This window comes from Capricornis sumatraensis, chromosome 6, assembly GCF_032405125.1.
Source record: "Capricornis sumatraensis isolate serow.1 chromosome 6, serow.2, whole genome shotgun sequence".
NCBI lineage: Eukaryota > Metazoa > Chordata > Mammalia > Artiodactyla > Bovidae > Capricornis > Capricornis sumatraensis.
Window position 1 is genome coordinate 30,486,676 of NC_091074.1, and position 23,987 is coordinate 30,510,662.

At 43.4% G+C, this 23,987-nt stretch overlaps 1 protein-coding gene across 1 annotated transcript in view; it reads right to left on the reverse strand.

Moving 5' to 3' along the window:
• Positions 1–23,987, reverse strand: part of MTAP (methylthioadenosine phosphorylase) — a 42,261-nt gene that overhangs the window by 13,852 nt on the left and 4,422 nt on the right. Inside the window, exons 2-4 of the mRNA XM_068974122.1 lie at positions 15,886–15,972; positions 14,689–14,747; positions 10,868–11,035 (exon numbers count right to left, since the gene is read on the reverse strand). Coding sequence (XP_068830223.1) covers positions 10,868–11,035; positions 14,689–14,747; positions 15,886–15,972 — 314 coding nt within the window. The remainder of the gene's footprint in view (positions 1–10,867; positions 11,036–14,688; positions 14,748–15,885; positions 15,973–23,987) is intronic.

Here is a 23,987-nt window from a genome sequence, read left to right on the forward strand (position 1 = left end):
AACCCATGTCCATCGAGTCGGTGATGCCATCCAACCGTCTCAACCTCTGTCATCCCCTTCTCCTCCTGCCCTTAATCTTTCCCAGCATCAGGGTCTTTTCAAATGAGTCAGCTCTTCACATCAGGGTCTTTTCCAGTGAGTCAACTCTTCGCATCAGGTGGCCAAAGTATTGGAGTTTCAACAGCAGTCCTTCCAATGAACACCCCAGGACTGATCTCCTTTAGGATGGACTGGTTGGATCTCTTTACAGTCCAAGGGACTCTCAAGAGTCTTCTCCAACACCACAGTTCAAAAGCATCAATTCTTTGGCTCTCAGCTTTCCTTATAGTCCAACTCTCACATCCTTACATGACAATTGAAACAACCATAGCCTTGACTAGACAGACCTTTGCTGGCAAAGTAATGTCTCTGCTTTTTAATATGCTGTCCAGGTTGGTCATAACTTTCCTTCCAAGGAGTAATTCTTTATGTTATGCTATAAACACGTGATGTTAACTGCCTACAGTTTAACATTTTACATTTTTCTCTTTAAACAAAGCTCCCCAACTTCCACCTCTACGGTTTATAGTAAAACCATCATATCTTTTTGATTCTTCATTTTCCAGTTATAAAATGTATTGTTCACTACCCATTTGTAAGAGTGCTATGAGGATTAAGTCAGCCCTGAGGCCCAGCTACCCCACAGCAGCTCAGGACTGAGGTCTGAGCTGGAGGTTGAATCAGGAGTCAGCACCAAGGAGAAGCTGTAGTTGGCCCTCAGAACACCCAGCCTTGCAGGAGGGGTAGCCCCAAGGAAGACCTGGGGACTTTAATACCCATATGTCTAATAGTTTCAGGGTTATACTGTTAAGATTCCAGGAAGGAAAATGCTGATAAGAAAGATCTCTTCATGCAGCCTGCCCACCTAATCATGGTGTTCTGCACAACTCAGATAGCAATACATTCAAATAATGATCTGAATTTAAATCACTGTGAATATTCCGATACTGCATAAAATGAGGCATGATTATGCTGAGTGAAATTCAGATCAAGAACAATGAGGTATGCAACCACAAGTGAAGGTACTGAAGGACACACCCAAGGGAAATTCTAAAATGAAAATACATGTAATTTTAAGATCTCCTATCCTCCCCCTGAGAACATTAAATAGAAGTCAGAGGTTCTACAAGTCTGCAAGAAGCAAGGGACATCCCACAGTGGGGACTGTTACCTGATTGAGCCTGTGTTGACAGGGACTCCCCTGCCTGTTCACTCCTAATTTCTAGTCAAAAAAGAAAAGCTCTTCTGTAGACAGAATAGTGGCTCATCCTCAGTTTTGTACACGGATTTCAATCTTGTTACTGATTTTTCATGTGTCCTTGAGAAAATTGCTTAACCTCTGTGAGTTCTTTCTTCATAACGTATTAACAACATACACTTACACCCTTGTTTAAATATGTTTAAATATATTGAAATATTGTTTAAATATGAAAACAGAGTCACAGAAATCTCCAGTAGCGACATCCCAACAGGCAGATGCAATAACTCCTCCATTTTTTTATGTCAAATGTGTGAGTCTGGGGATAAACAATAGTTGTTACAAAGCACTACTACTACTGCCCTGAGGATCAGTGAGGGGACAGACAAAGCGTCCAGCACACAGACTCACACAAGTCACGTTACAGATGGATGCAGGCGCAGCAGAAGCAAGCACATGGAGCCCGTCAACGGAAGACACCCGCCGATTTCTCTACATCTGGAGCGGTGCCCGAGTGAGCACCTTTTCCTGATAAACAGGGGCCTTAATGGGATATCTTTTTCCTTCCATTAAGAGCTAGAACTGAAATACATTGCTGGGCCATAGGAAAAAAATTAGCCTTAGACGTCAGACTGGCTGGATCCGTGGGGAAGCAGTGTTCTAGACTGTGGGCGAGAAGAACCGAAGGATCACCCAGTTGCTAGAAGCAACCTAGACCAAGGATGACAGTTTGGGGGCAGTGGCTCCATCCTACCAACCTGTGAAAGTGGCATGTGGTAGCAAGCAGAATAATGCCTCCCACCATACCCCCAAATATCCATACCCCAATGCCCAGAACATATGTTGTCTTCCATTGTAGATGGAAGGGGCCAGGAGCCAAGAATGCAGGTGACAAAACACAAGGAAAGGGATTCTCCTGAGCTTCCAGAGAGGAATTCAGCCCTTGATTTCAGCCCACTGAGACCCATGTTATACTCCTACCCTGCAGAATTAACTAATAATGTCGTGTTGTTTAAGCCACTGCGTTTGTGGAAATTTGTTCCAGCAGCAAAAGGAAGCTAATACATGTGCTGATATCATTTAACCTGGTTAACACAGTGCAATTTCTCTGGTAGTAAAGATCTGATGCCAAAGGTCTGCCTCCAACTCTTGCTTCAACTGGTGAACCCTCCTAGCGGGGCTAAGGGACTGCCAATTCTCACTCCCAACCGCACCATCATCCTGGGACACCCACTGGAAATACACTTCAGGGACTGCCCAACTGGCTGGCTTTACTACTTCCTGGCTAGCTGTGTGCCTGCAGGAAAGTCACCCTGACCTCTGTCTACCTCAGTCTCATCAGTCTTCTCATATTTAAAACGGGGACATGAAGGGGAAATACAGTCAGTGTGAAGACAGAGAGCACACGAAGCAAGTGCTCAGCCCAAGTCCTCACTGCCGGTCGAAATCTGCTTCTGCACTTCTCGTCTGCCAACCTCTGAGGGTGGCTTGTACGTGGGCCTCAAGTCAAGGATACCCCCCAAAAAGAGATCTGTGATAAGAAAAGTTAGAAAACAAACAACAAACTGCCATGGAAGAGTGAAGGAGACAAAATTATGGTGTGTGTTGGCAAGGGAAATGAGTTCAAGGCCATCGAGGAGAGAACACCGGGCACTTTCAGACACAGCAGGGAACAAAATGCAGAGAAAGAATGACTGGTAGGTTCTTTCAGGATCAAGACCCTTGAATCTGCAAACAAAGATTGCTGTCTGTTAATAGTTTTCCTTTGAAGAAATGCTGAGTTGCAGACAAGTTGAAAGAAAACACTTGTCCCACAGCAGAAACACCTGTCACACACCTGCACACTTCCAAGGTAGTTCTGGAGCACAGGACATGTCCATAAGCCTCAGCACACAGGGATACCAGGCAGTTAATTTACCAGCAAAGCGGTGCCAAGGGCTCCTTATGAGGAGCTTGGGTTCAGGGAAATGATTCCACCCACATCTCTTAAGGTCTATCCAAACAGTCTATCTCAGGAGAACCCCTAATTGAAAAACGCATCCTTTGGTGCAGTTATTCGTAAGACTACAAATTGCAAAAGGGGGAAGGCTGGTTGGAAAGGCATGCATATTAAAACTTTAGTTATGTGGCAGATTACCTTTTATGATTCTAACCATCTCTACCAGTAACACATATATGTATGTTAATACCCAGGACCTAACAGCATTCCCTTATAGATGGGAAGAACTCAGTATTCCACCACCCCCTTCATAAATATCCAGAAATAACTTCATGTCCTAAAGACCAGAGATGACCAGATAATCAACATTAATCCTTCACTGGGGAAAGGAATATGAGCAGGGATGCAAAGTAGAAAAGCAGTGAAGAAACCACCACAAAGGGGACGGGACAGTTTTAAGTTTACGTCAAAGATCATTACCATCAGTGACAAAAGGAACGAGGAAAAATTACATCAAATTACAGTAACAGATTTCAGGGCAAGCCCTCCCAGAGGCAGCAGATGTTTGGGCTTGGTTTCCAGCTCTCTTGATGACTGTGTCTTTCTTTCTATTTCCAGGGAGTAGTATGGAAACCAGGGAGTCAACCTGAGAGAAGCAAAAATGTTAAGAAACTTAATAATCCAGATGAGGGCAGTGGTGATGGACAACAGGGTGGATTCAGGGCACATATGGGCACGACTTGGAGACCAGCTGGATATAGGGGTGACAGATCCTCAGCAATGACCACATGGTGGACAGCAGTGCCGTGGTATCACCAACGCAGCAACTTACCAAGTGGAGAGGAGGGAGCTCGGGATGGGGGGAAGTGTGGGTTAGAAGACAACCAAGGGGGATAATTCAGTCTTTTTAAAAACAGCTTTTTATTGGAATATAGTTGCTTTACCATGTTGTATTAGTTTCTGCTGTACAGCGAAGTGCGGAGTTATACATCAGTTCAGTTCAGTTCAGTCGCTCAGTCGTGTCCGACTCTTTGCGGACATACACCCCCTCTTTTTTGGACTTCCTCCCCATTTAGGTTGCCACAGAGGACTGGATTAAGAGCTACCAGCACTGTACAGCAGGTTCTCATTAGTTACCTGGTTTATGCAGAGTAGTGGATATATGTCAATCCCAACTTCCCAGTTCATCCCACTAGTCCTTTCCCACCTTAGTGTCCATACCTTTTTTCTCTATGTGTCTCTATTTCTGCTTTGCAAATAGGTTCATCTATACCATATTTCTAGAGTTCATATATGTACTAACACACAATATTATACACTTGATCTGATAACATACACTTGAATTACAAAGTGTGAGATGTCTTTGGGACCTTGTCCTGTATCTGGGAGCCAAGGGGGATCTCAAGGGGAGTACAGATCTGGGAAGTCCACAGATCAGGAGTGGCTGAGGTCAGTCTTTGGAGATGAACCCAAATTCAGATCCCATAGGTCCCACTTATTAGCAAATGACCAGTATTTCTAAGCTTAAGTAACATCAATTTAAACTGATCCTTATATGCGGTGGTGGTTTAATCACTAAGCCACCATGGACTGTAGCCCACCAGGCTCCTCTGTCCATGGGATTTTCCAGGCAAGAATACTGGAGTGGATTGCCATTTCCTTCTCCAGGGGATCTTCCCGACCCAGGAATCGAACCCAGGTCTCCTGCATTGCAGGCAGATTCTTTACCAACTGAGCTATAAACAGGGTTAATTGATTTGTGGCACTTGGTGGGAACTCAAACACTGGGAGCTTATTAGCATTTTTAAATAAGAGTAAGGACAGAAGGTGAGAAGGTAGGTTGCAGAACAAGGAAAAGAGTTAACCTCACCCAGGGAATAAAGGCCCCCACTTCAAGGACAGTATCATGATGACAAACAGGGATGCAAGTAACTGGTGAAAGGGAGGGTGAAGGAAGATGACGTGTTTGTGCCTAATAACATCTGTTTTCTTGTAAAGAGGCAACCGTTTCAACCAAGAGTGAAGGATATGAGCAGGAAGCTGTGAGAGAACAGAAAGGTTTTAAAATAACTGCTGACAGGAACGGGAGAAAGAGCTCACTGAGCAAAGGTTTCCCGTATAATTCTTTATCATAAACCTCCATTTCTCTTGGTAAGAACCCACCCTCTGCCCAAGAGGCGGAAGGACTAATGAACTGACATTAGTACACATCTCAACTTCCCCAGGCTGACCTCCCAAGGGTGGCAAAGAAGAACTTTGCACTGAGACACGGTGGGGGAAGCCCAAGGCAGGGCTGTGTCTTTGGGAGAGGGAAATAAACTGACATAATCCCTTACCACTGTTACAGCGGGACTTTCCTGATGAGTAAGCCTGCATCACCAGCCAACGCTTATCCCAACCCCCAACCTCTCCCGACTCTAGCGAGAAAAGAAAAGAATTCTCTTAAGAGGGTGGACATCAGAACTCTTAGGAATCAATCCAGCACCCTCACTTAGCAGATGAGGACACTAAGTGACACAGGAATTTGGGGGCAGAGCCAGGAAACAATTTTGGATGTCCTCACTTCCAAGCCAGGACTTCTACCGCATTCTTTTAATAGAATCTAACCGGGGGCCAGAGGCCAGTGTATTAACAGCGTTTTGCAAAAAACACCTGGCATTAGGAATTACTTCCTGCTTTTTTTTTAATCTTAATTTTTTGGTCATACTTTTCTCATTATTGAAAAAACAAACAAAAACACCCCTTAAGAGGCCACTATTGAAAAGAAAGAATCTTATTCTTACCCTTATGGATGTTACCCAGCCTCACCTTGAGATATTTCTGGTAGAAACAGAAGCAATTTAAGAGATCCAACTAGTTTGCATTTTTTTTTAAACCTAATATAATGTGGGCATCTTTCCAAACACTCTGCAGATCCAGTTGTTCCTTTAATAAATGTGTAAGTTGAATTCCCTTCAATGATAATAATCAGGATTGATGGTGAAGAGGAGAAAGGTCATTTGCGGAAACTTCTAGAATCCCCTGCCCACGTGCGTCTTCCATGGTATGGACAGTTACTAGTTTGGAGTGAAAGGCCATACAATCGGCTCACCCCCCTACCCCGAAGACAAATGAATCTGTAGAAGTACCTAACTGGTCCCCAGTGGCAGGGATGGGCAGCAGAAGGAAAACAGGAAGAGACAACAAAATGCCTCCTGCTTTGGAAAAAGCAGCTAGTGGGCAAACAGTGCTGCTCGCTCTGTAACGGCAAAAACCTCATCAGAGGTCAGCTCTCCACTCCATCTATAACGCATCATTAAAGTCAGGCTGAAGTGGGGGCAGGATGTGAGGGATGGTTATGTCTTTACCTGCAAGGCTGAAAAGCAAAAACGAAACAAAAGCCAAGTAAATGCATAGTCATGCCTCCAAGTTTCCAAGTCTCATCTCAGAATTTGGTTAGTCTTATATGGAGCCATCACCAAACCTCAGGCAGGGAGGACCCAGCTCCACAGAACAAGTACCACTGATCCAGCTAGGCTCAAAGGAGGGGCGCGCTTCTATCAGCAGGAAGGGAGGGGAGCAGAACCAGTGAACAAACACAGCCTGCTGACTGTCCCAAGCGCTTGCTGGGCGGGGGCAAGTAGACACGGGAGAGCACCAGGCGTAAGGATGCAGGCAGGCGTGAAGCACAACAGAGAGACAATCTGAAAAGCCCAGTGGAAACGGAGAGAGCAGCTGAGCTTTCAGACTGCTCTCTCCGTTTCCTGAGCAAAGCCAGATTCTGGGGAGGGGATGGACTAGGATTTCCTATGAGATTTTTCTCTGCCTCGCTCAGAGAGTCCTGCTTCCCCAGCGGTGATACTGTGAGAACCGGGTGTGCCCTGCTCAGACACAGACTTGTACCACAGAAGCACCCCAGATTATGAATCTTGGGAGCATCTCCCTTATAAGATCCTTTTAAAGTAGAAACAGCCTCACAGCTTTCTCTTGAGACAGATGAAAGGTCAGCCACATTCTCTCCAGAGTTCATATGGACTGTTAAACGATGGTCAAGAAGCAGAACAAGCCCCATGCTCACCCATGTTTTCTCCTGAATTGCGAAATGACTCATGACTCTGTTAGTGGAGTCCTCCACCAAGCAGAAGAAAGGGATTAACCAAAGCAGTGCGTCAGGAGGCCCAAGGCGCTGAGGACATTTACTGTGGGTGAGCCTCGTACAGCTCCCTGGAATGAGTTACTATTTTTGGTTTGTGAAGAATATTGCACATGTGAGCCAGGATGAGGGAAGAGTTCACTGGGAAACCTGTCACTGTGTAACACACATGGGAAATGACAAAAGGACTCCTCCTTTCAGCTTTAAGGGCTACATCCATATCCATTTTCCTTTAGACAGCAGCCCTCATGACGAATGAATGATTACTTTCACTTTGCGCGTTAGCAAAGGTTATTTCCTTGCAGGTCTGAGAAACAGAAGGACTAAGAGGACACACCCTAAAAATACTGGAACCACTCCTCTCCCCACCTGTCTGCTGTTCTGATTTCTCCAGGTCAGCCACACCCAGGATTCCCCTTTTCTCATGCCCAGGCTTTCAAGTTTTCACAGGCTGGAAGGTAGCATGAGCAATCCCAATGATTTTTAGAAGAGAATGATCTTATTTTCTTAAAAGAGCTTTCAGCCTGTCAGATACCTTTCAAGGATATTTTTCATTTTTAGCTTATAAAAATCTGATGATTTTAAAAAACAACCATAAAAATCAAAGCTGCCTGTCACTCTTAAATTGTAATGACCTCTAAGGTATGCACAGCATAGGTGAGAGGCCAGGTTGATGTCTTTTTTCCCTATGCTAAGCACCAAGAGCAGAGAAAGCAAGAGGTTCCAGTCCTGTCATCTGTTAAAAAAAGAACAGCCACACTCTTCCCTTTTGATTCTTTATCATGAATGTATGTCAGAGATTAAAACAATCCTTCTAGCCTTTGAAGACACTTTAGGATGAGGACACTGTTTCTTAGATGATGTGCTGGCAAAGTTATAGCAGTAGGCAAGTATGTGTTTCCAGATCAGTCCCTGGAGGAGAACCCATGGATCGTTCAAGGAAAAGGAGCTTAAGTGATAGAATTCAACTTGTAATTCCCAAGAGAGGACCAAAGCCCACAGGGGTGAAATGATCTGCCTGAGGCCACACAGAGCCAGACTGAATCCTTCTAGTCCAGGGCTCCTGCCCCCACAGCACTAATCCACCGTGCAGCTTGGCAGGGTGTCGCAATTCTACTCAACATGTTGAGGCTGTGGTTCTAGCTAGGGGCGCTCAGTCTACAAGCAGTACAGCCTCCAGCTCACCATTCATCCCTGATGACAGGCGTAAGTGGAGGTGCCTGCCTCAACACACCAGGATTTACTCTGTTAAAATAATAAAGTACTATCAGTACAACACATATAGGCCATTTCTCACAAGGCAAAAAGTTCGGATTCTCCTATCCTATAAGACACTCTCAAGCCTGGGTAACAGAAACCACATAGCTCAGCCAGCAGCAGCAATATATAAGATGCTCTCCAAGAGCAATATAATACAAGGCACATATGTCATTTAAAATTTTCTAGCAATCACATCAATAGGTAAAATTAGCTTTATATCTTATGTAACTTAATATATAAAAAGTGTTACTGTTATATAATCAATATAAAATTTGACATTGCATTCTAAATGATTCTTAGGGGATTCTCCCTTTTAACAGATCTTTTCTTCTGTCTTTACCAAGTGATGTCAACTAGTAGACATACTCCAGCCCAGACTCACAGTAAAGGTGTTTACTGGGCAGGTAACGCAGAGTTGGACACGACTGAAGTGACTTAGCAGCAGCAGCAGCAACACAAACGATTCCATTAAAGACACTCGCTAAGTTGAGAGTAAGGAGGCAGGTTAATGGACATGGCACACAGAAGCAAACAGATACCAGAAGATTTTAAGGTCACACAGCTAAGTGCCAAGACAGGAAGAAACCAGACCTGATGGCAACACTTTCTATTGTCTTTGTGTCCCAAATGCTTTCGTGGGAGCCAGTATGTGAAACATCTACCTTTACTATGTGAGAAAAAGATCTGGGAAATACAACAGTGTATAGTTACACCACTTAAGTAACAAATTAATCCCAGGCTTAGTAACGAAGCCAAACTTTTCTTTCCAGTATCATATATAATACTTTATAAATCCGCATCATTCTAGAGTTTTGTGTATTGCATTATTAAAAAACCACATTACACCCATTTTCTTAAGTCATTACCCCTAAACACTCATCTGACAGCCATAGAGATTTTGATCAAGATATCCCCTAAACACAGACTCCAGCCTCCCTCTCCCTTCGAACAACCACGTTCACACAATCACTCAAACACTACTGACTGAACTATACCCCAGGCCAGGTAGTGTGGTGGGTGTTGGGGATGAAGTGGCAAACAGGAGACGTGGGGTCTGTAACCTTCACACTTTACATTCTAGAGAGGAGATTGTAAAACCTGCAGTGTCAGATGCAGAGAAATGCCTGGAGAGAATGAAAGGGGCAGGTAATGACTTTAGTCTATCCTCAGACTGCACCACACGAAACTGCTGATGTTCAACCACTTCTACCTTACAGAACAAGCATTGCATTTGGTTCAAGCTAGTAGCTTCATTTCATCAGGAAACATTCGAGAATGTTCCTGATGGACTAGGGATCATTTTAAATCCATGAAAACAGAAGGCACAGAATAGGACTGAATAAACTTTCCTCCTGTAACAGATGCGGTAGGAGAGGCATTGGGTATCGCGAGCAGGAAGAGCAGGATGGACCGAGGTGATGGTCTGGGTGACTGGGTGGGGGACTCTGATAGGAGCTACCGGGCCGTTTACTCTCTGTGGTACTTCTCCCCAACTCAAAGTAGCAGAGTGCAGTAACCTGTCTCTATCGAGTGCATTCCGGGAGGCGGTTACTCCCACCAGGAATGGGAGGTGAAGGCAGTGTGTGGATGGGATCCCTAGGAGACCATCCACTCTCTCTCGTCCATTTCTTCACCTACTTCTAAATGCAAAGCCCAGGATCTTGGCAGTCCATCCTTGTTTAATATTTTAGTAAAGGAACATTATATATTCCTTGTGCAATTCAGTAACAAAAAATCCCCTAGTTCATGAACAAACTATTGATCTTAACATCAGAAAAAGACAACCAGACATTACGTGCCTCCTGATATGACGCAGAAAGATTCTTGCCAAGAATTCGGACCTGGTTCTGATCAGGCCTCCAGAATTAAGCACTGTTTTATCAGGTAAATGCACGGGACAGAGGAAGACACTGAACGACACTTGAGGATGCAATCAGTAGAATCTAGCACGTGGGGAAGACTAAAGGACAAAAAAAAAAAAAAGGAAAAACAGGCTTCTTTGGATCTTCATTTGAACAAATCAACTATAAAAAAGTTTGTGAGACAACAGGGAAAAAAATATTGCCTAGACACCTAATTCTAAAGAAATACGAAGTAATTTGTTTTTTAAAGAATTCTCATCTTTAAAAGTTACAAACTGATAAATGTTGAAGCTGGGAATTAGGAACTTGAGAGTTTATGGGGATTATTCTGTTTTGTTTCTGTAGGCCTGTGCCGCCTCTCCCCCAAGTCCCCACACTATCCCCCGGGGCTGAGAATGGTCTTACAGGAGCCGGAAGCATCTTAGGTGACTGCTCACCTGTCAATGAACTGATCAATAATGATGATATCGCCAGGCTGAATCTCTTCCTTCAAGGAACCGCAAGCTGTGGTCACGATGACATGTGTGCAACCCTCCTCCTTGAGAGCCCAGATGTTCGCCTGGTAGTTGACTTTCGAAGGCATGATGGTGTGTTGCCTCCCATGCCTAAGGAAGGAGGGTACACACAGTAGAGGAGTGAGCAGGGCATTTTCACACTTCTGGAAAAGAAAACTCATTTCCAGCAGTGCCTTCCAGCCCTTTCCACCAAAGTGCTTTCCTTGGCAGAGGAAGAACGCAAACAGGTCAGGCAATTACCAGCCTACTTTAAGTATAAACTATCTGGTTTTAAAGTGCAGACTCACTTTACTCTCCATATTGACTTTCCTATCGAGGGTAGGTTAACAGCTAATGTAGAATTCACTCCCCGGGAAGACATGCCGTGTCTATCCTGTGAGGCACCAATACCCCCGAATCCGAGGCATCTGGTCTCCCCTAAGCCACAACACAGAAAACAAGAGGTGCCAATGAAGAAACAGACAGACAGAAATAGAAACTCAAGTTTCCAGTTTAATCTCTCTATTCTTTTTTGCCCGATCATCCAAATAAATTTAAATTTTGAAACATTTAAAATACCAGATTTCCCAGTTGTTTGACATCAGCAGGTATGGTCCAAGAAGGGGTCACCTCACACATCACCACTGTTATGAGCTGAATTACGTCCCCTCCAAATACTTAGGCTGAAGTCCTAACCCCCAGTATATCAGAGCATGACTGTATTTGGAGACAGGCTCTTTAATGAGGTAATTAAGTTAAAATGAGGTCATTAGGGTGGGTCCTAATCCAACACAAATGGTGTCCTTATAAAAGGAAATCTGGACAGACACACACAGAGAAGAAATGTGAAGATTCCGGGGGAAGACAGTCAGTCCTCTACAAGCCAAGGAGAGGGCCCTGGAACAGACCCTTCGCTCCTAACTTCAGAAGGAACCAGCCCTGCTGATCCCCTGGTCTCGGACCTCTGGCCTCCAGAACTGTGAGGAACAAATTCCCATTTCACTCAGCCTGTGGCTTCTTATTGTGGCAGCCCCAGCAAACTTCATACAGCCACTAATGATTTCCTGTCATACTTCACAGAAAATCCAAACACCTTACCGTGGCCCTCAGATCGTCTGGGCCCAGCCCGCACATGGCCGCTTCAGCCCTCGCCTTTCTCCCGCCCCGCCTGCTTGGCCTCGCTGCTCAGCTGTACCCACTCCTGCGCAGGCTTGGCCCCCACGTCACCTCCCCAGAGGCGTGCTTTCCATGACCACGGCATCTACAACACATCACTACCCCGACCTTATTTTTCTTCTTGGCACCTACTGGCCACTCAGACTATTTCCTTCTCATCACCCATCTTTCCACTAGCAACAGTGCTGAGAGGGAAAGCCCCTTATCTGTCTTCTCTGCTGGTACCTAGAACTGCGCTTGCCATGATTAGGTCATTCACTGGACAAAAAACTGAGTACTCACACACACTTTCTCCACCCCCCTCTCTCATATCCACCCACACCCACCCACCCAGGGTGCCAGGAAACAGCCAGTGAAGGGAACCCAATTTCTAACATTCTTTTTTAAAAACTCACACCTTAGAGGGTATATTTACAAGCAGTATTTCAGAGTTAAAATTATCCTGAGCTGCTTGGAAAACTACAGACATCACGGGTAATGTTCGACTGTAACAAGGCTAAGTGTCAGGAGACCAGTGGTCTTCACACATAACGCAATAAGCAGCCTCTCAAGGAAGTAACTGACACACAAAAATCTTACTTTGTACCATAATGATTTAAAGGTTGGGCTCTGAAGTAAAACTGCCTGGGTTTAAATCCTACCTCTGCCACTTACTAGCTGTGTGACCTCAAAGTCACTCAGCTCTCTCAGCCCCGATTTTTGACGGGGGGTGGGGGACGAGATTTGTTAAAATATAGATAATAGAAACCAGTACCACAGGGTTGTTACTCAGTATCTCTTATATCATTCCATATTTATATTTTGAAATAACTATCTCTTCTGATCACTAACAACAGAATTAAGACTAGCAAAATAATTCGTACGTTAACTGCAGATAAGCATAGCATATCAGGGTTTTTACCCCAAGGTCAAAAATGGCCTCTCCGAAGGTGGAAGTCCATGAATGCCCAGAAAGTACAGCAGCCCCTCCTTAGCCACAGGAAATGCATTACAAGATCCCCTGAGGCTGCTGAAAATGCAGGTAGTACTGACTTCCATATATGCAGTTTTGTCCTACAACAGGTGGATATGCTGGATAAAGGGTGATTCCTGGTCCAAGCATACGGAGCAGGATGGCACAGAAATTAAAACTTATGAATTCTTTCTGGATTTTCCATTTAATATTTTTGGACCACAGTTGACTATGGGTAACTGAAATCTCCAATGAGAGTGGACTACTACTGTACATGCATTTTTCTAAGTCTGGTCTCCAAATCTCTGATTCAGTTCAGTTCAGTCGCTCAGTCATATCCAACTCTGATTAGATTTTCAATAGAAGTTCAAACATCAAAAGGAGTTATGAACCACTACATAGAGTGGTTCACAATCCAGCACTTCAGTTCAGCTGGTAGGAGTATAAAACCTTCACCACGGGGCTACAACACCAACCACTTTCTCTTAAGAGTCTGGAAGAAATTAAGTGTTTCTCTAGCAATGACCACAGATTAACAAGAAGGTTGCCTGAAACCAACCCTGTGTGACCATCTAAAATTAAAGTTTAGATTCACTGGTTTCAGCAAAGCCACTTGTTTCAAAAATGCAGTGTGGCACAGACCTTAGGGTGGTCTTCATTTTCATGCTCTGAATAATTCCTTCTTTCTCGAGTTGTGGGTGGACCTGAGATGCTTCTAACCAATATAACACAGCACACAGAAGCTGGAAGTCACTCCCATGATCAGGCCCCTCCTTCCAGCATGCACTAGAGACCTCCCATTGGCTTTGCAGAAGCAAGTTACTGTCTCCTGAAATGACCATGGGGAGGGCCACAATGCAGGGAGCATGGACAGCCTCTAGGAGTGAGAGCCTCAGTCCTTCAACCCTGAGGAACTTAGTTCTGCCAATTACTATGTGAGCTTGAACATGGACCTGGAGCTCCGGATAAAAACAAGCACTTATATATACCCATGTGACCTTGTGTGACCCTGAAGAGGACACAGATGAGCTGTGGCCACACTCTGGTTACTTAGAAACTGTGGGATAATGTGTGCTGTTTTAGGCTGCTAAATCTGTGGTCATTTGTTATGCAGCAATAGAAAGCTAATATATGCAGTCTCACTAATTTCTAACTGTGAAAAATGACTTGTTCCTTTCTTTACGGAAGAGCATGAGCCTTGTCAAGGGAACAAGGGTATAGACACCATAGAGAACTCAACTTCAGGGACCTGAAACCCCCTCCCAAAGATCCAGAACTTTATTAAACAAAAGGTCATAAATAAAACAGTTTTTCTTGACCTTGATAAAAGACAAAAAAGAACAGAAGAAAACATTGCCTCTTGCTGCTAGAACTGAAAGCAGAGCTTCAAGTTTAGTCAAATCATCGCATCGGTCATTAGATTCTTCTAAGCATTTTCCCAACCTAAGGGGGTATGGGCAAGATCTTTAATCACCAAAGTCAGTAAAACCTACCCCCAAACCATAAGCGATAAAGATGACCCAGATGCTATGGCTCCACCAACACATTAAAAACTCATACCTGCACCAATACTCTTTTCAGAATTTAAGTTAAACTGTCCTTTAGTAGTAACATTCAAAAGATTGAAATACCTTACCTTGCAAGGAGGACGCAATCAACATTCTTTATCTTCCCCAAAACTAAGGCATCAGAAGGCTGCACATAATGAAAAACGGTTACAAGTCAGTGATATGAAAATACATAGAACAACCAAAAATTGCTCAACTACAGTAGGACTCATAGAAACTTGAGGTCTGAAGATACATTTTAAAGATGTAAAAGAGTCTAGATTTGATGGTTCAACTTAATCACTCAGTAGCTACTGAGCCCTCTCTACCAGCACAGAGACATGTAAGACTTAGAAGGGTGCGTGGGTAGGTACCATTTAGTAAGATCTATTTGTAGCAAGCACCCCTGGGGACTCTGATGCCAGACTGATCATACACAGATGTGTCAAGGGTATTTGGCAGGTTCAAGAACAGGTGTGAGAGTGAAATGCAAAAGGAGTAGGAGGCCACTCTCAGGCAATTTATGAACTCGGCACTGGAAGCATTCGCTGTGTTAACTAGGCCTCAGATAAAGGTCTGAGAACCTAGGAGGTGAAGAAAACATGTCAGCAAGTTGACAGCAGGACCTGGGAGGATGAGATATCAAATCTAAGAACCTGGCTGAAAAGGGGGATTTGGGTTGGGACTGCCAGATGCAGGGATCTTTGTAGGAGGATCAGAGGAACCACATGTTTAGAAGTACCCCTATGGAATTAGGAGAAGACAGACACCCTCCCCCTGGCTGGGTGACACATGGTCTGGGAAAACTAAACAGCCTCCTTTTAATAGACAAGGAGGAATGTTTTATTTCCAATTCAGTTCTGCAGTTGTGCTCTCAGTCCCCCTAAAATCTCCCCTTGAGCCAGGGTTTACTAAGAAAAGACCGTTTGATATTTCCTCCCATTTGTTAAAGACTGTGGCATGACCGACAAGCCCCAAATTAGAAGCTGATTTGAATGCATTGATCTAGAGGGTACAGTTCCTGTGTTTGAAATGAGCATCTGGCTTCTAGGGATATAATTAAGAAATTTTTTGTATGTATTTAAAAGCTATGTTCTTGGTAGTCAAGTACAAGGCATCCCTAGGGACACCATCTCAGTTGGCAGAACTCCTGGCCCCTCTCCGCCTGGGGCAGGCAGCCCTGTGCTGCCAAGACAAAAGCAATTAAACTTTTTTTTTTTGCAACTTAAAAAAATCAAGCTAGCAAGGAAAAAGAAAAAAGCTAGTATGTTTCCATAAATGGATACCTTGCCAAATGGAGTATCCACATATTTTTCGGTTCTTCCTTCTAAGATTTCTGGGTCATCCAGGCCTGTTCCACCAATTATTCCAATCTAAAGGAGACAATAAAAAGATACCACATTTGATCATTTTTCAGTAGAAACAAATTCATCATTTTAAGCAAATTCATTTATCCATACTTAGATGCTCTTCTCCATTCCTGCTAAGCCCTGAATTATTTTTAAAAATCTGAGCATTACTGAAAAGCAGTCATTTATTCAAGAAATACTCGAAAGCCTTCTGTATTTGAGAAATAACCAAAGCATGAGTCACCTTTTTGGACTAAATCACATTTTTGCTCACTATTTGAATAACAACTTAGCATAGTAAAGTAACTATTTTAAGTTATAAAACCAAACATAAAGATAAGTAAATATGGTTGGAGAAAGTACTTTCTAACCAATTTTATTATGTTTATTGAATAAGTAATGGAATAAATGTTCAAAAGACAACTAGGATAGAATATAGTTGGTATTTCCATTTGGTAAGGATTTCTCATTACCCCACTTGTAAAGAAATGAGAGATTTTCTTTCCTATGCGACTAAAATCAGAGCTGTAAGGGATCACAGAGGAATACGGAAAAGCATTTAAAGTTAGCCTCATGTATATTTATGAAATCCAGCTATCATTCATATATATGTAAATATAAGTAATTCAAAGGCCATAGTCCTAAATTATTTTTAAGTGTTACATTGCATTTTCCAGCGATTAACTTTATTGTGCTTATCCTCAGGGATTAATTTGAATTAAAAAAACCTGATATTACCCTGTAGAGTTAATCTAATTTGATGATTAAGACACACAGACAAAAACAATTACAAAGATAACTGATTAACTGTAAACTAAAAATTAAATAGCTTAAATCATTAGCAAGGTTTCCCTGGGCTGATACTTCCTAAAGGAAAAATAATAAATTGTCAGCAATAAGCTACAGAGATGATGCATTACTAGAAACCTAATGAAAAGTCACCTGAGCAATTTTTTTTCAATGAATAGCTTTAAATATATTGTCACTTGAGTAAAATTTCTATTCATTGAAAGAAAGTAGCTCCTTGAGAAAAAAATTTTCCAAGTTAAGAATTAACTGAATATCTAAATTAAATAATTTTCAGATAAGGTTACACAAGTTGAATTATACTAATATGTGGGAAAGCATTTACCTCACTAGCTCTATTCCCTAGAAAAAGACATCAGCACAGTAAGAAAAAGCACAATTGCGTAAGATTTTTACAAAGAACTTTAAAATTTTTACAAAATCAGGTTTATGACAGCACTTTGAAAGCATTCCCACAACATTGGGTGGCTAAACCTGTTTTTGAGGTTGCTGCCACCTTGTGGCACGTTGTTGAAACTACAATGGCAACCCACTCCAGTACTCTTGACTGGAAAATCCCATGGATGGAGGAGCCTGGTAAGCTGCGGTCCATGGGGTCGCTAAGAGTCGGGCACGACTGAGCGACTTCACTTTCACTTTTCACTTTCATGCACTGGAGAAGGAAATGGCAACCCACTCCAGTATTCTTGCCTGGAGAATCCCAGGGACAGAGGAGCCTAATGGGCTGCCATCTATGGGGTCACACAGAGTCGGACACGACTGAAGTGACAAGCAGCAAGCAGCAGCAGTTCAACATTTTCTGCTTTGTTAATCATAGGTGAAGACTAACCAGTACACTATTGCAGTTTTCAAGTCAATGGAAGTGTTCATTCACTTAAGTCAGTGGGTTTAAATCATTCCAGTTCAGAAGAAAATTTTAAGATCACACTGTTTTATGGAATCCTAATCCTTCCTCCAGCTGGCATCTCCCTTTTACCATTTTATGTAATGCCAAGGCATCTCAGATCATAGCTGGGATGGGTAGGGGATGTAATGAACTGTTCAACCCATGTCATCCCCTAGACCACCAAATTCAGTTGATGACTCTGAAATCACTCTCAGCCTACTTTTGGGGATTCTGCTACGGATGCAAACTTTGGGTGGTTTTTGGGGTTTCTTTTTAATTAAAAAAAAAAATACTACCACTTTGACTTGGCTGTTTCCTCGGGCCAAGGCATCTGCCATTCTGGATTTAACAATGGACTCACACTCGTATATACAAAACACATCTGACTTGGCTGTGAAACTACTCTCTGTTTAGGCAAGCTAGCTCAGTAACACAGCAGTGAATAAGAAATGCCAGTTGGGGTCTTGCTCAAGTTCAGTGCCCTGGAGCCCACCCTCAGCTGCCCTAAGCTTCAGCCCATCCCACTCTGGCTGCATAGTGACCATGCACTAAAGTGAAAGTGAAGTCACTCAGTCGTGTCCGACTCTTTGCGACCCCATGGACTGTAGCCCACCAGGCTCCTCCGTCCATGGGATTCTCCAGGCAAGAGTACTGGAATGGGTTGCCGTGTCCTTCTCCAGGGGATCTTCCTGACCCAGAGATTGAACCCAGGTCTCCGGCACTGCAGGCAGAGGCTTTAACCTTTGAGCCACTCAGCCCTGGTGAGCAAGACTTAGTTGTTGTTCAATTGCAAAGCTGTGTCCAAGTATTTGCAACACCATGAACTACAGCACACCAGGCTCCTCTGTCCTCCCGTCTCCTGGAGTTTGCTCAAATTCATGTCCATTGACTTGATGATGCCATCCAGCCATCTCATCCTCTGCCACCCCTTTCTCCTCCTGCCCTCAATCTTTCCCAGCATCAGGGTGTTTTCCAACAAGTCGGCTCTTCGCATCAGGTGGCCAAACTATTGGAGTGTCAGTGTCAGTCCTTCCAGTGAATATTTAGTGTTGATTTCCTTTAGGATCGACTGGTTTGGTAGCCTTGCAGTCTAAGGGACTCTCAAGTCTTCTCCAGCATAATCTGAAAGCATCAATTCTTCAAAGCTCAGTCTTTTATGGACTGTCATATCTGTACATGACTACTGGAAAAGCTATAGCTTTGACTAGAGAGACCTTTGTCGGCAAAGTGATGTCTTTGCTTTTTAATACGCTGTCTAGGTTGGTCATAGCTTTCCTTCCAAGGAGCAAACGTCTTTTAATTTCACTTATTTTAGTACTGGATGTGAAAACAAGAGCTGTTACAACTCAGAATGGCCAGGATATGGTCTCTAGTACTGGAATTATCCGCAGGAGAGCCTGTCCAGTCAAAATGGCTTCAGCGGTTTATGAAAACCCATTATCTTATAAGGGATAGAGAACAAGTGTAGCAACTGAGCCAAACCAGGGAAATGAATCACTCACCTTTTTCTTGCTGCATATGGAAGCCAGCAGTGAAAAGATGTGGCAAAGTCGCCACCTGCTGGTTCCATGGTAAAGTACAACTAGGGGATAAAAGTCCCAAGCACCAGTGGCTAATTCTATCATTCCCCAGTTCAATTCAGTTCAGTCATGTCCTGTTTAACTGTTTGGACCCATGGACTGCAGCACGCCAGGCTTCCCTGTCCGCCACCAACTCCTGGAGCCTACTCAAACTCATGTCCATCGAGTCAGTGATGCCATCCAACCATCTCATCCTCTGTCGTCCCCTTCTCCCGCCTTCAACTTTTTCCAACATCAGGGTCTTTTCAAATGAGTTGGTTCTTCGCACCAGCTGGCCAAAGTATTGGAGTGTCAGCTTAAGCATTAGTCCTTCCAATGAATATTCAGAACTGATTTCCTTTAGTATTGACTGGTTGGATATCCTTGCAGTCCAAAGGACTCTCAAGAGTCTTCTCCAACACCACAGTTCAAAAGCATCAATTCTTCTGCATTTAGCATTCTTTATAGTCCAACTCTCCCATCCAAACATGATACTGAAAAAACCATGATATGACTAGATGTACCATTGTTGGTAAATGTCTCTGCTTTTTAATATGCTGTCTAGGTTGGTCATAACTTTCCTTCCAAGGAGTATGCATGTTTTAATTTCATGGCTGTAGTCACCTTCTGCAGCGATTTTGGAGCCCAAAAAATTAAAGTCTGCCACTGTTTCCCTATCTATTTGCCATGAAGTGATGGGACCATATACCACAATTTTGTTTTCTGAATGTTGAGCTTTAAGCCAACTTTTTCACTCTCCTCTTTCACTTTCATCGAGAGGCTCTTTAGTTCTTCTTCACTTTCTGCCATTAGGGTGATGTCATCTGCATATCTGAGGTTATTGATATTTCTCCCGGCAGTCTTGATCCCAGCTTGTGCTTCATCCAGCCCAGCATTTCTCATGATGTACTCTGCTTATAAGTTAAATAAGCAGGGTGACGATATACAACCTTGATGTACTCCCTTCCCGATTTGGAACTAGTCTGTTGTTCCATGTCCAGTACTAACTGTTGCTTCTTGACCTGCATACAGATTTCTCAGGAGGAAGGTCAGGTGATCTGGTATTCCTGTCTCTTTCAGAATTTTCCACAGTTTGTTGTGATCCACACAGTCAAAGACTTTGGCATAGTCAATAAAGCAGAAATAGATGTTTTTTCTGGAACTTTCTTGCTTTTTCAAAGACCCAGGGGATGTTGGCAATCTGATCTCTGGTTCCTCTGACTTTTCTAAATCCAACTTGAACATCTGGAAGTTCACAGTTCACGTACTGTTGAAGCCTGGCTTGGAGAATTTTTAGTATTACTTTGCTAGCATGTGAGATGAATACAATTGTGCAGTAGTTTGAGCATTCTTTGGCATTGCCTTTCTTTGGGCTTGGAATGAAAACTGACTTTTTCCAGTCCTGTGGCCACTGCTGAGTCTTCCCAATTTGCTAGCATATTGAGTGCAGCACTTTCACAGCATCATCTTTTAGGATTTGAAATAGCTCAACTGGGATTCCATCACCTCCACTAGCTTTGTTCGCAGTGATGCTTCCTAAGGCCTACTTGACTTCACATTCCAGGATGTCTGGCTTTAGGTGAGTGATCACACCATCATGGTTATCTGGGTCATGAAGATCTTCTTCTCTTTTTTTTTTTTGAAGATCTTTCTCTATAGTTCTTCTGTGTATTCTTGCCACCTCTTCTTAATATCTTCTGCTTCTGTTAGGTCCATACCATTTCTGTCCTTTATTGTGCCCATCTTTGCATGAAATGTTCCCTTGGTTATCTCTCATTTTCTTGAAGAAATGTCTATCTTTCCCATTCTATTGTTTTCCTCTATTTATTTGCATTGATCCCTGAGGAAGGCTTTCTTATCTCTCCTTGCTATTCTTCAGAACTCTGCATTCAAATGGGTGTATCCTTCCTTTTCTTCTTTGCCTTTTGCTTCTTTTCTCGGCTATTTGTAAGGCCTTGTCAGACAACCATTTTGCCTTTTTGCATTTCTTTTTTTTGTGGATGGTCTTGATCACTGCCTCCTGTACAACGTTACAAACCTCCATCCATAGTTCTTCAGGCACTCTATCAGATCTAATCCCTTGAATCTATTTGTCACTTCCACTGTATAATCATAAGGGATTTGATTTAGGTCATACCTGAATAGTCTAGTGGTTTTCCTTACTTTCTTCAATTTCAGTCTGAATTTTGCAATAAGGAGTTCATGATGTGAGCCACAGTCAGCTCCCCGTGTTGTGTTTTGCTGACTGTATAGAGCTTCTCCATCTTTGGCTGCAAAGAATATAATCAATCCGATTTCAGTATCGACAATCTGGTGATGTCCACGTGTAGAGTCTTCTCTTGTGTTGCTGGAAAAGAGTGTTTGTCATTCCCCTCCAGTCTCTAAATTCAAATGGTCAACATAGTATCTGCCTTGATAAAGGAACTGTGTCTTCTCATTGACACATCATAGGCACTGTGCTAAGTGCTTCAGTGGCCTTACTTCATTTACTTTCCACAGTCATCCTGTAAAATAGGCTCTATAGTGTTAATACGCATTTTACAAAAGAGCAAACAGAAACACAAAACTTAAGAATTTTCAAAGAGCAAATTATAAAGAGCAAAGCTGGGATAGGAACCCAGGTTTTCATACTCAACCACTATGATGTATTACCTCCCAATATACCCTGGAATCCATAATAACACCCTACCCTATTAGAACTGATGCAATGAACACGAACTTGAGCAAACTCTGGGAGATGGTAAGGGACAGGGAGGCCTGGCGTGCTGCAGTCCCTGGGGTCGCAGAGTTGGACACGACTGCAACTGAACAACAACAACAACAATTAGAAACCTGTCTTCATGTTAGGAAGGAACTGATGCTCGGTTCAAGCTCTGGACCAGTCACAGAACAAGCATGGAAATGCAACTCTGGGCATCTGAGTGAACCACCCCAGAACGGAGGGGGCAGTCCATCCAGGACCTCATGCGTATGTATCAGGTCTTCAAGGTGTTGCATGCATCCAAGCAACCCTAGAATGCTCAGAAGTGTTCAAGGTCTGAGATGGAATTTCTGGGCCAGTTCTGCCCAGCCAGGACTTCTTCACTACACAAGATACAGTTCGGAAAGAAGAATCCCCTGGTCATTTAAGGCCACTGCTAGATTTTAACATTAAGTTGATTCTGCCCACATTTTTTTTCCACTTGCAGACCAAGTCAGACTCTTCAAAAACAAGAGAGGGCTTGACTTCTGAGACTGTGAAAGCATTCTATCTAAATGTTGGCTTACCTGGCAAGAATGGTTATTTCCAATGATGCCAGAAGGGTTCATGCTAACCCCTACTCTGTGTGCAACTCTACCAGCAACTGATTTCACATACATCACTTGTTTTCAACAACCACTCACCATCAATTTGAAGCCTGGAAATATTACATGGAGGAACCTAGAACTCCATGAAGGCACTCTCAAAAATACCATAACCCCGAGCAGGTGAGACTAGCCCCTGCCAGGGAGATGGGCTGCCTCTGAGTTCTTCAAGCCCATGATGAGGGAAGAGCCAAAGCTCCAGCTGGCAGCAACCCCTGCTCTGAGCACTGCAGTCCTTCAGCTTTGGTCACCACTGACAGGTCTGAAAGTACAGCCGACAAAAGTCCTCCTCTTAATGGGCTGACCTCGCTGTGAGGCCTTCTAGCCAGAGTCTTGCAAAATCTTGGAAGGTCAGCTGTACGGGGAGCGTGGCCAAATGTCTCAGTCTGGGAGCCTGTCCAGAACCTGCAATATGGTCCATGGTGAGAGCCAGCGGCTCCATCTCTGACAGGAGGCCCTTCTCTGTAAGCCACCCTAGTAGGTGATGGTTATGGATGCCACTGTGTCTTAAAAATCCATATGTTGACGTTCTAACTCCTAACCCCTCAGAATTTGACTATTTAAACATTTCTGAAGTACAGTTATGCTACAATATTCGTTTCAGGTGTATCGCATTGTTGTTGTCCAGTCGCTAGGTTGTGCCTGACTCTTTGCCACCTCACGAACTCCGGCACTCCAGGCTTTCCTGCCCTTCACTACTGCCTGAAGTTTACTCAGGTTCACACCCATCGAGCTGATAATGCTGTCTAACCATCTCATCCTCTGCTGCCTCCCTCTCCTTCTGTGTCCAGGCTTTTCCAGCATCAGGGTCTTTTCCAATGAGTTGGCTGTTCATATCAGGTGACCAAAGTGTTAGAGTTCCAGCTAAGTGATTCAACTTTTGTAATGATACTCTATTCAAAGTTATGACAAAGTATTGGCTATATTTTCCTGTGTTGTATATCCTTGTTGGTTTTTAATTTTATACAGAGTAGTCTGTATCTCTTAATTCTATACCCCTATCTTGCCCCACCCCCTTCCTTCTCCCCACTGGTAATCACTAGCTTGTTCTCTGAGTCTGTTTTTTTGTTACAGACATGTGTTCATAGATTCCACATACAAGTGATAGAGTATTTGTCTTTCTCTGAGTTATTTCACTATGCCTAATACTTTCTAGGTCCATCAACACTGTTGCAAATGGCAGAATTTCATTCTTTTTTTTAATGGCTAATATTCTATCGTGGAAGAAAAGTTATGACCAACTTAGATAGTATATTCAAAAGCAGAGACGTTACTTTGCCGACTAAAGTCTGTCTAGTCAAGGCTACGGTTTTTCCTGTGGTCATGAATGGAAGTGAGAGTTGGACTGTGAAGAAGGCTGAGCACCGAAGAAGTGATGCTTTTGAACTGTGGTGTTGGAGAAGACTCTAGAGAGTCCCTTGGACTGCAAGCAGATCCAACCA